Source organism: Artemia franciscana, chromosome 9, assembly GCF_032884065.1.
Source record: "Artemia franciscana chromosome 9, ASM3288406v1, whole genome shotgun sequence".
Taxonomy (NCBI): domain Eukaryota; kingdom Metazoa; phylum Arthropoda; class Branchiopoda; order Anostraca; family Artemiidae; genus Artemia; species Artemia franciscana.
Window position 1 is genome coordinate 48453266 of NC_088871.1, and position 17892 is coordinate 48471157.

General features: G+C 36.4%; 1 protein-coding gene across 2 annotated transcripts in view; it reads left to right on the plus strand.

Moving 5' to 3' along the window:
* The window catches only part of LOC136031503 (acetylcholine receptor subunit alpha-like), a 166905-nt gene that overhangs the window by 50552 nt on the left and 98461 nt on the right, over window positions 1-17892 (plus strand). For both annotated transcript variants that reach the window (XM_065711163.1, XM_065711164.1), the window contains exon 6: window positions 10679-10847. In XM_065711163.1, coding sequence (XP_065567235.1) covers window positions 10679-10847 — 169 coding nt within the window. The remainder of the gene's footprint in view (window positions 1-10678; window positions 10848-17892) is intronic.

Here is a 17892-nt window from a genome sequence, read left to right on the forward strand (position 1 = left end):
CTTAAATCGTAGACGTCCTCAAATGGAATGAATAAAAGCGACAAGATATGATTCAAATAAAATTGGAGCTTTATGGGGAAGAGTAATCAGTGCAGTAAATATTCAGCTTTGTTGAAATTAAGTGGCTGGATGGTAAGGTGAGCCGTCAGCACTTGGGGTAGAAGCAGATGTTCTCAATTAATAATGGTATACAGAGGGAATAATTTGCCAATGAATATATTTAAATCAAAACTGGGTAAAGTTACTGATTCTGGTTTTTATTTGAATATTGTGGAATCATCAATATTTTGAAAGCTTTGTATTAAAAAGAAGAAAGATATTTTACTCTAAGTTTGAGGGAAATGTCCTATAACGTTGGTAATTCAAAATATTGATGATAGTGAGAATGGTAGATTGCACCTCTAATTACTACTCTGGAAATCTTCCTTAACAAACATAAATACGTCTGTGTATTAGTTTCTGCCTACTATTAAATAAAAAAAAATTATTTCCTCAGCTATTACATATTCCTTTTTGACACAACTCAAGATCAAACAGGTAAATTTTCATTTTTTTTTTCATGATGTCAAATATTTTAAACCAGGCTTATCGAGAACAGTAAAATGAAGAAAACGAGCATAATCCAAGTTTTAATTTTACAAAAGTGTATTATTATAATGAAAATCGCGGGCTAAAATAGTCCGTCTTTGCAGATTCACAGCATGCAATTACTTCCAGCATGTTACTATGATCTTTGGGAATGTGCTACTTTATTTACTGTTACTTAAGACGAGTCACAGGCGATTCAGCCGAAACTTGCAACAAGAGGCTGCTGGACCAGGTGCTTTCAAATTCATTAGCCCCTTATCAGCGGTCCAATGAGTTGAAGCCATGACTTTGCCCACTTGTGGCCATATTTTCGGAAACCACTTAGTAGTTCAAAGTCCTTCCTCACGAAATTCTGTCATGGCTTGATCTGGCTTCTTGGTTTTTCTTCCAAGAGAAGGAAAGCACTACAATAAGGACCTATCGTGTAGGGTTACCACTGTGTGTCGCATTACATGGATAAGCCACTTGATTCGTATTTTCTTGGTCATGCAGGATATTTTAATCTTTTATCCGCGCATCTTCATGAGCTAGTAGTTGTTGTTTTGTTGTAACCATCCAATGTTGTAAATTGCTCTTAGGTATTATTTTTGGTCTAGAGCAGTTCTCGTTATTCTTCTGCCTTTAGTGATCAGGTCTCACCGCCATGTATGAGTAAGGAGTGTACGAATGCCGAGTACATTCTAAGTTTTGTTTCGAGTTCAATTTCTTGTTTTGGCCACAAGGGTCTGCGCTAATGCTTGTAGGCACATCAGGCTTTGCTGATCTTACCTTGGATTTCGTTTAATGTTCTAACCTTAGCATCCATAAGTGATACTAGATATATTTCAACTATTTGACTCATTCAATATTCAATTGAGCTGTATAAGTGAGTTGATGTCATTCTCAGTTGATAGGTATTTAGTTTTCAGGGTGCTGATCGTGAGACCTGCAATATCTGCCATAGCTGCCGCTATTCTTATTATTTCTCGAACGTTTGCTACTGATTCAGATATCAGAGTAACATCATGAGCATATTTGAGTTCAGCCACGCTTTTCGGCTAGAAATACCTCGGCATCATCTTAGTTCAGTGGTTTCTTCATAATCCAATTTACTATGAAATTAAAAAGAATTGGGGACGCTAGAAAGCCTTGGCGAACACCGTACTCTACTTCAAGGAATTCTATCAGTTTGTCATATACTTGAATGCTACTCTTTGTATCTTCATAATATGCTTTGAGCAGGTCAACCAATCTAGTTGGGACTACATCTTCAGGCATTATCTTCCACAGGATAGGCCGGATTATAGAGTCAAATTTAGAAACGAAGTCGAGAAAGATGGCAATGGTGTCTTGTCCGTGAATGAATCGATGGTAGAGGAGGAGATGCAGAGTGAAAATCTGATTAGCACACATCATCCGCGAGCAGACATCAGCTGTGTTATTGCTAAATAAAATAAATTATTGCTTTTGACAGAGTTTTTTGATTTTATTAGGAATACCAGTATTAATTTCTTTAAACCTGAATGATGACAATAAGTTTTCCATTTACCTCTCAACTGAATCATAAGAATCACTGTTGCGTAGCTTGGTCGAGCTAGAATTAATACTAGAGTCCACTCAAATGCATGAATTTGATGCTTTGTAAATAAATTACACAACTTTTAAATGCTTGAATTGCTCGTCCTATTGATCATAAACGTAGAAACTGATTTTAATCGAATTTTCTCTATCTCGTTGCGCAACATAATATGATAATTCAAATTCAAAATTGTTGTGAAGTTCCTATGGGGATATCTAGACCAAGTTTTGGATTTTGAATTTTAAACCTAATCTTTCAAAATATTTTATTTTATTTTAAGGATCGTATCTATAGTAGGGATTTTATTTACACCTTTCTAATATTAAAAAAAAAACTAACATGTTATTAAAAGCTGAGGATGTTCACCGTCCAAATAATAAGGGGGAAAACGCCTCAAACAATACAAAAAATTAAGAAAAGAACTCGTCTTTCTTGCTTTGAATTTCTTTCCAGATGTGTATGTATTTTGATTAGTTTCTCTCTTTCTTTTTCATTCTCTTAATTTGGATTAAGAACATTATGGCTGAAAGGCTGGGTTATGGTAGTATTTATTGCGCTACAAAAATTGTTTCCTTAGTAACAGATTTTTGACTGATTTATTTCAAGTCAGCATTTTTTTTATTTATGAGTAACATGGGAGTTTCCATATCCTTTACACTTCAATAACGATCAAGATTTATTTTTAAAATATCTCTTGCTTTCTTTTTGATAGTTCAATCAAACTGTTTTCGTAGCTTTTTTTCTTATATCGTGATCAGTTGTCTCTAGCTTAGTAATGGTAAAAGTAAATCTCTGAATCTTTGTAGGGGAAACCAGGACACAAAGAAAAAGTTCACCTAACGTTTGAAAATTGTCCAGTAGTTAGATTGAAACAAGTAAATAATTTCTAAGACCACACTGACTAAGCATGAAAAGATGAGAAAAATGCAAGAAGAAGAAAAAAAACATGGTGCACTCGTGGTGATCTTTGCACTCAAGACGGCTGAAATAAAGTTTCGGCCGAAATATTTGCATTGCATTTTCACGTTTTCACTTACTGGATTTATCCTCATTTTTTCTTCTTCTTGAGGTTCTATTGTCGGATTGAAACAAGCTAATATATAATTTGACTCACTGTTGGGGGTAAAAGAGTGTTTTAAAAAAAGTAAAAATCATATTTTTCAAGTGTTAAAATGTTAAAGACAAAAAACTAAACGAAAATGTCCTTGCCCCCCAAAGAAAATCTTTTTAGGGGGCACGTTTTATTGGAGTCTTCTAGAACACGCCCCTTCCTCTTACATACAAGAGATAAATACTGCAATTATACAATTGCAGTATGAAATGAAAATTTCATCTTCATGGTTTCTAGCAAATACATCTCTGAGTCTGTATATGCATATAAAGTTCTGGTGAAGCTCAGATGCTTTTTGGCCGTGACCTGGGGTCAAATAGAAAGTATGACATCTTCAAATAGCAGGGGAATTTGTTATAAGACAAAATTTCAATTAAGGGAAACTTTAAAAAACAGCGACGAAGATCACACAGCCTTTCCATGTCAAACAAACACAAAGTAGGAACAATAGGGATTTTTTTTCCGAGACAGTGGAATGCACTGAATTAAATTCCACTGTCTTGGTAAAAAAGAAACAAAAACTTACTACTGTTTCTACTTTGTGTATATTTTAAGGGACACTTAGTCATTTATAGAAAACTGGAACTTTCGGGGATGAAGTAAAATTGATGCCTTCAATAGGTTGGGATGTATGATGTGCTGGCCTTAGGGGGCTTGGTAGTGTGGTGGTTTGTTAGTAATATTAGCAATAGTATAGGAGTTGTTCTCAGAAGTGGACTGAATTAAGTTCTTTCTTAATCTGACTCATATGTGGGGAAGAGAGAGGGTTTCCAGAATCTGATTATCAGGATATTAAATACAAGGAGATTTTAAAATCTCAATAAAAATTGATAGGAAGTAAAAACTTGTGTTGTAATTGTGTGTTGAGACCCCCTGAATGCAACCAGTGGGCTCTGTGTATTATTATTAACTTTTTTCCACCAAGGTGTTTTGTATTGATGGATTTGTTACAGCAACTTTGGAAGGAGGTCATTCGACTGGAAATTGAAAGTTCTAGTGCCTTTTTTAAGAGTCAAAATGATTGGAGGGTAACCGGTCCCCCTCCCTAGTCTATTTTACCTAAAAGACATCAAATCACAATTTTGAGATAGCCATTTTGTTCAACAGAATTGAAAGGTCCAACAAATATGCCTCAGGGGATTCGAAGTCCCCCCCCCCAACAGGGCGCCAAATTTTGTGATTCCACCGTATTTTACGTATAGTATTTGTTATTGGAAGAGGGGGTAGGTTGGACCCTTAATGTCGAAAAAGGATAAGAGTATTCAGGTGAAGCTTTCAGAAAACGTTGAGGGAAGTTTTGAACCAAATCAAAACACAAGATTTGCATGCAGGTTCTCAAAAGTACGTATCGCAGGAATGGCTTAGGGGATTAAACCGATACTTTCAGGGAATTAAGGGGGGATGATCAATTCACCAAAAGACAATATATGCATGCCACTACTACTACTACTGGCATTACTACTTCTATTTCAACCACCAGTTATACAACTGTTAGTACTATTTCTACTGTTATTATTGCTAGAGCTACAATTACTACTACTACTAATACTACTATCGCCACTATACCACTACACCTACTATTTTTATTACAACTACTTCTGAGGCTGGGAATGTTAAGATGCAAATTCTAGGAAGTGCTAAGGGGGATATTCAACTTAATCAAGCAACACTATTTGCAAATAGACTATAGATAGAGCATAGCAGCAATATCTTGGGAACAGAAGTATTAAGTTGAAACTTCCAGGGCATAATAAGGGTTATTTTCGAAATATAAAAAAAGCAATTTGTGCTACAACCACTGCAACTAATATTGGTGCTACTACTACTACTGGTACTATTACTACTTTCACTGCTACTTTTATCAGGGGCGTAGCTCAATTTATTGGGGAAGGGAGCAAGATGGGGTCCACATCCAGATGCTCAATGGGGATGGGCAATCTTTCAGGGGAAAGCAGGGGCGGTTCAGGCCTCTACAATTTGCTTATACTTACAGCAAGTTTTAAGTAATATTATATAAATATTACAGTAAGTTACTGCCAACTACGACCTCTAATGTATTTTCATGAAGATAAAATTTCAGACACTAAAAGATTTTCATAAGTGTATTAATCCACATTAACAAACAAATAAAAAAATTAAATAACACTTTCGCGCAGAGAAAATCTATGAGGGTTTGCGGTCGCGCGAAAGTCCACGTAACTACTTACAAATTAACTTGACTGTTTTCTTAAATCTAAACTATTAAATTAAAACTATTATAAATAAACCAAAAATAAATAAATTATAAAATATATAAATGAAAAAAAATAGATAAATAAATAAGTAACTGAATTAAAAATAATAATTGATAAATAAAAATATAAAAGAAAAATAATAATAGCAAATCTAGTCTCCACCACTCTTCAATACACAAAACCCCCTCCTCTCCCCCCACCCTGCCCCCAATACCATCTTAGCCCCTGCCCACCCTTAGCTTTCCAGATCCTCTTCCCCCGTACCCAACCTACCAGCCATAATAAAATTTAACAACTTCCCCCCAAAAAATAATCCTTTAAATTCTTTTTAAACTGAGGTACGTGTTCCGCCGCCCTAATGGTAAATGTTAACTTATTCCATACAGATGGACCCAGATGTTTCATTGAAATTGAAAACCTGGTACAACGACGCAAATCAGCCACTGTGGACCAGGTATGTCGTTGAAAATGAAGACCACGACGCAAATCAACCACTATATTATCACTTTAATTTGGTAAAAACTCTTAAAAACATCAGGGATTAAACCATTTTTAAACTGAAACACAAATACTGCAGCTCAGTAATCTCTTATCTGACCTACATTAAAGACCTTCAGGGACCTAAAACAAGCACAGGTGTCATGTATATCCTGGACATAACTACCGATTGTTCTAACAGCTTTATTTCGTAGAGCCTGTACTCTTCTAGTTGCGTAAGAAGTTATTGCTCCATAGGAGGTAACCGTAGGAGATGTATGGATAAACCAACCAATAATATATAGTTAGAAGTATTCTTTGAGGGAGGAAGTGTTGCAGACTTCGAAGTATGCCTATCCCACGGGCAATTTTTGATGAAATTGTGCCACTGTGCCATTTCCATGCCAGATGGGAATCAAAATAAAAACCGAGGTAGTGGATATTTATAAATGATTGTAAATGTTAGATTATTTATTTGCATCCCTCAAATCCCTGCGCCCAGGGCGAGTACCCCTCAACCCCTTTCCTATGAAACCACATGTGGGGATAGGGGTGTTGACTTGGTAAAACACAAGCCTAAATATATTTTAAGGACGTCTGAAAAATCTAATGATTCTGTTCCGAATTTTCTCCTGCTAGTCTAAGGGAAAATCAAGTCTCTTTTTTGAAAGAAACCATCACAAGTAAGAGCCAAAGCTGTGGCTGAACCATTAATCGGATCGAGTTTGTTAATTAATTGGTCAAAGTTGAGCTGCTTTCAGTGTTAAGAACCGAAAGCTTGGCCATCTTACATCGCTGGCCCAACGGACGCAATTATTCCGAATTAATAATTAATTAATTAATAATTAAAATTAACTATTTACAGAAGATGTAGTAGCCCAGCTGTCCCGATCTTGGGACCACAAGTGCATGCGCTTTTCCACCTAATGGGGGGGGGGATATGTAAATTGTTCATTAAGTGTAAAAGTAAAGATAGCTCGCCTAAGTTTCCAATAGTTATATCTTTCTTCAAGCGATACCGAAGAAAAGCTACGATTTAGTAAACATGTTATTCAATTAAATTCCAAAACATCACAAAATACATAAGTAAACAATGTACATGCATCAAAACATAAATTAAGTAGTAAACTCAGCTAGAGCTATGGCTGTCAGCAATGAGTTGCTGCAGATGACAGAAGTATAAGTAAACAAGCTTTCGAGTGGGCAATGGAGAGTTTTATAAGTTCAGCTTTTTTACCAGCTTTACAGTTAATATTAAAGTGCATATCCTCCGTCAGCCCCATGCATCACACCATTCAGTTGCATGTGATTTGAAAATGACGTCTTAGCCAATCAAAAGGTATGCATTTTAGATTTTACATGGCCAGCAGTGTTTTGTCCTATTTTTCTTCGTCACTATTGAGGGAGTAGAACATCATAGACAGCTGTTTAAGGACTCATAAAAGCTCATTCTTTTATCTTATGAGTTTTTTATATGTAAGACTTGACAAGGCCGTCATAAAGTGCCACATGGTAATGCTAAAAGCACAATTTGGGTAACATTTTCGGAATGAAAAGGCTGGGCCGGAAACATGGACATCATAGAGAGCTAATTATGGCCACATATGAACTAATTTTTGTGTTTAATTGCTTGTTATAAATTTGACTTAATAAGTCAATTATAAAGTGGCAAATGGCACTCAAAACCTGCCTTTTGGATTGTTTTTTCATTAAAAAAAATATATATATATCAAAAAAGGGTGGTGTCCAATGAAAAAACTCGCCCGAAAAATATCACCCCTACCCCTACGGAAATTCTCCTCCATGAAGAATCTCCCATGAGGTTTTTATTATATTTGAAATAGCGATAACATTTTTAACGTAAAACAGTCGAAAAAAAATTGTGAATTATTAACTTACTCGTTGAGCATTGTTTGATTAAGAATATCCAAAAAATCTGAACAATTCTTGGCAGCATTGCGGTAAAAACCTTACTTTAAATAAAATTTATCAGAGATGCCAATTGGATGGGAAAAATTGACACCTAGAGTTTGAAAATTACCCCCTAGAATTCTAGAAACATTATACAAAAGTTTAATTTATGTATTCCACTTCACCGAGCGAAGCTCGGTCTCCTACTGCAGAATGTTAAAATAGATGAAAAATTAATAATGAATATTGTTTGGTACTGCTTATATGTTAGCATAAGGTTTCTACATTGTGGGAAAAATATACATATTTTGTTCGGATTCGCTTTATCCTACTTGCAGCAGACATTTCGTATAGCATGCTGATGCAGAGATAAATGTCAAAGAAGTAGCACTGGCGTTACGTCAAATGCGACTGGCGTTACGTGAAATGCAGCAGACATTTCGCATACCTGATACAGAGATAAATGTCAAAGAAGTAGCACTGGCGTTACGTCAAATGCGACTGGCGTTACGTGAAATGCAGCAGACATTTCGCATAGTATGCTGATGCAGAGATAAATGTCAAAGAAGTAGCACTGGCGTTACGTCAAATGTGACTGGCGTTACGTGAAATGCAGCAGACATTTCGTATAGCATGCTGATGCAGAGATAAATGTCAAAGAAGTAGCACTGGCGTTACGTCAAATGCGACTGGCGTTACGTGAAATGCAACAGATATTCCACACAGCATGCTGATGCAGAGATAAATGTCAAAGAAGTAGCACTGGCGTTACGTCAATTGCGACTGGCGTTACGTGAAATGCAACAGACATTTCGTGTAGCATGCTGATGCAGAGATAAATGTCAAAGAAGTAGCACTGGCGTGACGTCAAATGCGACTGACGTTACCTGAAATGCAACAGACATTTCCTGTAGCATGCTGATGCAGAGATAAATGTCAAAGAAGTAGCACTGGCGTTACGTCAAATGCGACTGACGTTACGTGAAATGCAACAGACATTTCGCATAACATGCTGATGCAGAGATAAATGTCAAAGAAGTAGCACTGGCGTTAGATGAAATGCAACTAATAACAGTAATATTCCTCAGTGCATCTATGTCAATTAATTTTTCCATCAACTAGGTTCCCCTAATTACTTGATTGTAAGGTTTCGAAGGCGCAATATTTGTATAAATATGAATGTAGAGAACAGTAGGAAGTGCAATGGACCCCTATTTTTTTGTGTTTTTTACATATTAAAAACGAGGATCGATTAATTGAAACAAAATTATCTGATCAAAGTAAAGAACTAAGTTAAAACCTAAAATGAGCAATAGTTTCAAGTTACTTCATAAATATTTCTCCAAATTATGTGGGGGGGCAACTGCTCTCTTGCCCCTCTAAACGACATCACTGGCTATTGCTACTACTATGATACTACTTCTTCTAAGGCTAAGGGTATAAAGGGGAATATTTCAGCGAATATTGAAAGAAAACTATGAATCAAATCAAAGCACTCTTTGTGCATGTGGGTTGTCTAAAGGGTGTATCTCAGGAATGAATAAGACTATTTAGATAGAAATTTCAGGAAATGTTGATGGGGTGACCGACTGACAAGAATGCAATATGTGCATGTTACTACTACTACTACCATTACTAATACTGCTACCACTAGCCTACCATTACAACTACTACTTCTGATGTGATCAATTTAATACTATGAAGTATAAAGGACTAGGATCCACTTTCTAGGAAAAAGGATCTAATATTATTTGATCCTAGGATTAGGATCTAATATTATTTGCTGAAAGCTCAGCAGTTTAAGATTTTTTTTCAATGTAATTTTCTTTTTTTATTTTCAATGTTGTAATACGTACAAAAAACATTTGTAATATAACTCATTTTTAGTACAGCGCAAATGAGGCAATAGGCTTTAGACTTTTACAGTTAGGGGAGGGGGTAGTAACCGAACTCTTGTTTGCAATTTTCGTTCGTTTTAAGCTTGATTTGCATGTTTAATTTGAGTTTTAATCGCTTTAAAATTAATTTCATTTTGCATTAGTACCTATTGTATGTTTGTTTACTATGATTGTTTATTGAATTTCTGTTCGTTTTGGATTTCAATTATTTTTTAATAGTAAATTCTGGTCGTTTTGAGTTTGAATTACTGTAGGAATTTCTTTCTGCTGATGTTAATTTTAATATGGTCTTTACTTTTCTTTGAAAAACTTGAAAGTTTTTTAATTAACCTTATAAGAACATGGATATTTTCACTACATTCTTGTGTTTACATTGAAATTTTGGTGGCAGTAATTGAGGCAGAAACGTAGCACAAGCTCAAGATCAGAAATTCTTGGAATTCCTATCATGGGAAGAAAAGTTGGCAAATAGGCCAGAGTTCATTTTGGGGGGGGGAAAAATTTCGGGAGTTGGAAAAGTTTGAAGCATTGAAGTAGGTGATGTGCTGGAAAAATGGAAAAAACGAAACTGGGAGGAAATTGCAATTTACTTAAGTTTAGTGTGGATGCATCCCCGCTTCATTTCTGAAGGTGGCTTCAGAGAAGTAACGGCTAAAGGCATCGAATACTCTAAAGCTATGAACTTAATAGACAGTGCCCAACCTCCCTGTAAACATTTTGTTTTTCATCTTGATTCGTCTCAACCCCCCCCCCAATTAGAGTAAAAATTTCAGCTTTCCCCCTGCTTTATTTCTGCTGGATAGCAGAAATTGTGTCACCAACTCGATTTTCTTTGTTTTGTTCAGTGAAGTAATGAACTATCTACATTATTCATAATGTTATTTTGCTTATTTCATTTCAGGACCATTAAGACGTATGCTTGCTGTGAAGAGCCTTACTTAGATATAACATTTAATATAACAATGAGAAGGAAGACCCTTTTCTACACCGTTAATCTCATTATTCCCTGCATGGGAATCTCGTTCCTAACTGTGTTAGTGTTTTACCTACCGTCAGATTCTGGAGAGAAGGTAAGAATTGGAATCTATCGTATTACTGTAATGACCTAGGAATGCGAGCTTAGGAAGAAGATTTATGCAGAATTCCATTGTATAATAGAATGGTAGTTTTGGAGAGAAGTTTACATACTAATTAAGGTGAGAATGGGGAAATAATACGAGACAAGAGAAATAAATATAAAAGGAATCAAATTGGCAAGAAAGCTGAATATAATCGCTAAAGGCTGATGATTTTTTGTGGAACAATTAAGGGGAAAAGTTACCTGGACTTGCATCAGCTGACAGAGAAAAGATAGAACACTGGTAGGTAAGAATACTTTAATAGCACCATGTGAGTGAGATTGACAGGAGAACAGGCCAAGAGAGAGGGATACAGAGAAAGATGTAGTAAAATTGACCTAGAAAGAGAGAGAGAGAGAGAGAGAGAGAGAGAGAGAGAGAGAGAGAGAGAGAGAGAGAGAGAGAGAGAGAGAGAGAGAAAGAATAGAGTAGCGAAGAGGAGGGGAAAGAGAGAGACATATTGAGACGAGAAAAAAGAGAGATAGAGAAAGAGAGACTGAAAATTGAAAAAAGAGACTACTAAAGTTGTTGTTTTACAGCAAAAAATGGCAAAAATGAGGTATTTTGCAGTGGTTTGGTGTTATCTACTAATTAATAGAAACCTTGAGACTTTAAATTCTCATTTCATGGAGGCGATCCAGATAATATACAAAAATTGCATCGATAACTCCTAGTAAGAATTTTTTTTTTTTCACAAAACATATAACTTCATATTCTAGTGGATAGGATTCAAAGGATTCCGTCGGACATCCTTTTGTAAGGATGGAATTTTTCTGTTTTGGAAGTATATTCTTTGTTTCTTTTCTTTTAACTTGATTAGGGGTTTTCTCACATTATGACAAGAAGAAATACTGTTATAGAGTGCGAGTAAGGCTCAGAGAAAACTCTAGTCTTGACTTTAAATCAAATTATATGTGAGTCTTTAAGCCGTCCTGGCTGAGTGGTTGGCACGCTGGCATCAGAATTCTGTGTCCAAGGGGCATGGCTTCAATCCAATTTGTGACCAGTTATTTAATTTGGGACGGGGGTTAGTGGCGTGACTCTGTAAGCTCAGCCAGACTTGACCCAGCTCTAAATGGGGTATCTGGAGAAATCTGGGGAAGGTAAGCAGGAAGGGTGTGTGAAAGCTTAGGATGGTTGGCACCCCCCCATTACACTTCCTGGCTGAAGGGCCATGAAATGGAAATCAGCGCCGCCGGTTTGGACCTTACGGTTCTAGTACCGTCTTACTTACTACTTACTTACTTATATGTGAGTCTGTTTTTTTAAATGTATTGAAAAATCGAATGGCTAAACATACATTAAATATTATATGTCAATTTAGTCCTCAATAAAATGTAAAATATGCTTTAGTCTCTTCGTGGGTTTGAAGAAATGCAACACCAGACCCATTTATGGCAATATTTCTTCGTTTTCAGTTTCGCTCTACTCTTTATTGTTTTTGCTGCTCGTTTTCGGTGTTCATTTACTTTCATTAAGTTTCATTACTTTCATTTCATTTATATTTACTCGTTCATTAAGTAGGACTCCCCTTTCACCTTAATACTCTAAGCCTTACAATGTCTTACAATTAAAGAAGTAGTTGGAGTAGTTTATAGTAACAGTAGTAGCATAAGGAAAAGTAGCAACTTTATTAGTCTTAGGAGTGACATGCATATATTACGATTTTGTCAATTGATCTTCCCTTTTAAGTATTCTCTTAAAGTTTCATCTTAATACCCAAATTAATTCTTGAGATACGCCCTTTTGACATTCTGCAAGCACATAATGTGTTTTAATTTAGTTCAAATTCCCCTTCAATATTCTGTTAAATTGTCACCTTCGTATGTTTTGCCTTAATTGTACTAGTATCATAGTAGTAGTGGTAGTAGTAGGAACAGTAGTAGTAGTAATAGTGTATAACTATTAGTAGTAACAGTAGTAGCAGCAATATTAATAACAGTAGTAACGAGTATATTTTGGCTTTTGGTCAACTGCATATCCCACTCATGATGCCCCTGAAGTTTTCTCTCGATGTAATAAGTCGTTCCAAAGATATTGCTGATGCGCCTGTATCAGCAATCCGTATGCACATAGTATATTTTGTTTTAGTTCAACTTTTCCCTTAATGTTTCCTCAGATATTTGTTTCAATATTCTCAACCTTAGCAGTATTCGCTACAGATGTAGTAGTTTTAGTGATAGTAATGGTAATAGCAACATTACGTGTGGTAGCAGTAGAAGCAGCAGTAGTTGTAGTTATAGTCGGCTGCAAATATTACCTTTTTGTTCAATTGGTCATCTCTCTTATCATTTCATGAAAATTCCAAATTAATATACTCAGTCATCCCTGAATTATACCCTTTTGACAGCCTATATACACATAAAATGTTATGATTTATTTCAAAACTCCCCTCAACGTTTCCTGAAAGACTCATCTTAATGCCCTTCAAATTTTGGGAAAGTAGAAGTTAAACATGCATACCTTTTCTCAATAAAACATACTATAGATAAACGATGAACGTATTGCATAGCTTGCAGCCCTTGCCCAGAGACCTAGGGGGTGTCATCCCCAAATATATAATTTTTGAACTATTCAACAATGCTGAAAAAATTGATGTCTCAAAACTTTTTTTGGATGTTTGTTATGGGAAAAGATGGGCATGGGGTTCTCAAATCACTTTGACTCTTAAAAACGGTACTATAACTTCCGATTTAAAATCAAATGAGACCAATCTGAATTTAATATGACCGCTCATTCCATAAAAACCTTATATTACCCCACGGCAGAACTTAAAGCCCTTGCCCCAGGGCTCTGGGGTGTTTTGCCAACCCTGAACACATTGTTATATGTTTTTTGGGCTATTTTAAACAAAATTGCCATTGCAAAATTTCATTCAGATACAGTTGTTGTAAAGAGTGGTAGTTTGGGGGGCTAGTTGACCTCCATCGCTATTGGCTGTTAAAAGGCAACTAGAACTTCCAATTTCAACCAAATGAGCCACCTCTAAAGTTTGTATAGCCATCCCTTACGTAGGAGCCTTAAATGCCTCTGGCACATAGCTTACACCCCTCACCCTCAGGCCCTGGTGGTCTTTATCAACCTCAAAGGTCTTGCTATATAATCCTTGGAATATTTTGAATAAAAGGACTGTATCAAATATCTATTTTGGATACATCTCGGGAAAACACGACGTGTGCGTGTGTCTGTGTGTGTGGGGGTGGGGGTTTGAGGAGAGATAGCTACGCTCTGATCACCTTGACTCTTACAAAGGGCCCTAGAACTTCTGATTACAAATCCAATTAGTCCCCTCCAAAGTATATACGACCACCCTTTCTATAAGAACCCTATATGCCCTAGGCCATAGCTTACGACCCTCGCCCTGAGGGATGTAGGGGGAAGGGGTATCTTCCTCACAGACATAATTTCCGAAACACTCAACTATAAAAAAAATTGTTATCTTCCAAATTTTGATTGGAGATGTTAAGGGAAATGATAACCCTAGAAGGCGGGGGGCGGTTGCTCTTTGATTTTGACTTGACTTTGACTCTAAAAAAAAGTCACTATAACTTACAGTTCCAAATCAAATAACCCCATATGTAGTTTATACGACCGCACACTCCATAAAAGCCTTATATACTCTCATGCCATAACTTACAACCCTATCCCCAGGGCCTGGGGGTTTTTGTCAACCCTAGAGGCATTATTATATGTTCTTTGAACTATTTTCAACCAAATCTGCCATCTCATAATTTCAATGCATTTGGTGAAAAGAGGGGTTGTCGATGGGGGAAGGGTTAAATGCCCTCCATCTATTTTGACGGTTAAAAAGGAAGTAGAACTACCAATTTTCAACCAAAATGAGCCTATTCTAAAGTTAAACAACCATCCTTTCTGTAAAAATTGTAAATGCTGCGCGGCATAACTTAAAACCCTCCCTTAGGCTTTGGTGGTTTCTACCTACCCCAAAAGCATTTTTATATGATCTTTAGCCTATTTTGAATAAAATGATTTTCTCGAAATTTTTTATTCCATGTATTTCGGTAAAACACGACGTGTTTGGGAGGGGGGCTGGCTGCCCTTTGACCACTATAACTCTTAAAAAGGGCACTAGAAATTTAGACTACCAATCCATTAAGTCCCCTTCGAAGTATACTCAGCCACCCTTTCTTCTAAGCCTTTTATACCCTCGAGACATAAGTTACAACCCTCACCCTGAGAGCTGTGGGGATGGGGGTGTCTTACTCAAAGACATAATTTCCGAATTCTTCAACTACAAGGAACAAAATTTATTTCTCCGAATTTTGATTAGATGTGTTTGGGTAAACGATGAGCAAGAGGGGGGGGGCACCGGTTGCCCTTAAATCACTTTTGACTCTTAAAGAGAGGATTGTATCTTCCAATTCCAAAGCAAATGAGCCCCATCTGAAGTTTATACGATCACCCATTCCATGAAAACCTTATACGACCTGAGGGTATGACCTACAAACCTATCCCCAGGACACTGGGGATTTGTATCAACCCTAAGGTTATTGTTATATGTTCTTTGAACTATTTTGAGCAAAATCGCTATATCAAAATTTTAATCAGACTGATTGAAGAGGTCAGAGAATTTAATTACCTCGGTAGTACAATTACCCAAGATAGGAATTGTGACAGAGAAGTCTTGCTACGCATAGCGTATGCAGGTGGAGCATTTTCTTAGCTGGAGAATATTTGTAGATGCAGATACTGCTCTCAGAAGTTGAAATTGCAAATGATTAGGAGTAATGTACTCTCTGTACTTTTATGTGGATGCGAGTCCTGGAACTTTTTAAAGAATGCTGAGAAAAGACTACTTGACTTCGAGAGTAATTGCCTGCGTAGAATCCTTTCGGTACATTGGACCGATAGAGTAACGAATGCTTAGATTACAGCTGATACCGAACAACCAATGGTGACCGACGAGATCAGAATGAGAAGATGGAAGTATTGGGAGCATATGACCCATATGTGAGAAGGACGCCTCCCACACGATTTACGGTATTGAACCCCACTTGGCATTCGAAGGAGTAGAAAACAACGCATAACACTTGATAAATACAAAGAGAAAGAGGCAACGAGTCTCCAAACCATTTTGAATGAACTTTGGTCTTTGGCACAAGATCGGTCAAGTTGAAGGTCAACCGTTGCTGCCCTCTGCACCCCCCAGGCGTAGAAGGATCTAAGTAAACTAAATAAGTACTAAGAAATCAAACTCGTTTGGTGAAGAGGGGTAGGGGGGTAACTGGGAGACTGCCCTTCATCACTTTTGACTCTTTAAAAGGAACTAGAACCTCTAATTTTCATCCATATGAGCCTCTTCTAAAGTTTATGAAACCATCCCTTCTATAAAAACTTTAAATGTCTCCTGGGCATGACTTAGAGCCCTTGCCTCCAGGCCCTGGGGTTTGTTTCAACCCCAAAAAGCGTTTTTATGCGGTATTTAGACTATTTTAAATAAAATGACTGTCTCAAAATTTCTATTAGAAGCATTTTGGGACAATATGACGTGTGTGTGTAGGGGGGGGGGTTTAGCTTGCCTCTGATGAATTTGACCCTTAAAAAGGCCACTAGGGCTTCTGATTACCGATCCAATGAGCCTCCTTCGAAGTTTATATCACCACACTTTCTATAAAAAAAACTATATGCCCCAAGGCATAACTTACAACCCTTGCCCTGAGTGCTAGGGGGAATTTTTCATAATCAAAGACATCTTCTTCGGACCTTTCAAATACGTTGAACAAAATGTATATCTCAAAATTTTGATTGGGAGGGGTTGGGGAAATAGTCGACATCGAGGAGGGCATTTGACCTCCGATTACTTTCGACTAAGAAAAAAGGCACTAGTCCTCTCAATTTCCAATCAAATAAAGCGTTTTTCAAGTTTCTATGACAACGATTTCTATAAGAGCCTTATACGATCTAAGGGTGTAACTTACAACCCTTGTCTTGAGGGCTGTGGGGGTGGCTTTTCATCTTCAAAGATATAATTTCAAGACCTTTCAACTACGTTGAACAAATGGCAAAGATCTAAGGGAAGATCGATATTTTTCTTTTGAATCATGAGGAACAATGTCCATCTTTTAAACCCAACGTCGATAAAAAAATTTCTGGTAAAGTTCGCCCCTCTCCTCCTGGGAAAATTCCTGAAGATAATCAAGACACCCCAACACCTTTCCACCTTTTATGCCAGAAAGCACGAAGATTTAATCTTTTATCAAGCAACTCATGGTAAGTATGATGCGACGCGGCTTGATAGTAACCGAAATTAAAAAAAATGGGATTTTGATGTCAGTATATGTATCAAAAGAATTGGTTTATTACGGAAATTCCGAACACATAATATTAATTAAGTTTAGTACTACCCATCAAAGGCTACAATCCTGAGTAAATCAGTACCTGTTTGATATATCATAGGACTTGAATGGAGATTATTACTGCTCGTCTTAAGCTTTATTATGGCTCTATTTTGCTGTTCGAAAAAATAATTTTTTTTCAGTTTTTTTTTTTTTAAATAAATATAGACCAAAGTAGATAATTATTTATTTCCTCTTTAGGCTATACTTTTTCAGGAAACTATGCTTATTGATCTATATATATATATATATATATATATATATATATATATATATATATATATATATATATATATATATATATATATATATATATATATATATATATATATATATATATATATATATAGATATATATATACATATATACATGTCCAGTTTTGATGTGGATTAATTAAAAAAAAAAAGTTTTTTTTAACTGAAAGTAAGGAGCGACATTAAAACTTAAATTGAACAGAAATTACTCCGTACACGTAAGGGGCTTTTCCTCCTCAATGCCCCGCTCTTTACACTAAAGTTTGACTCTTTCTCTTTACTCTACTTTTTAAAACAGTAAAAACAGTAAACAGTGGCTATCAGAATTTCGATCCGGTGACATTGGGGAAAAATGATGGTGGGAGGGGGCCTAGGTGCCCTCCAAT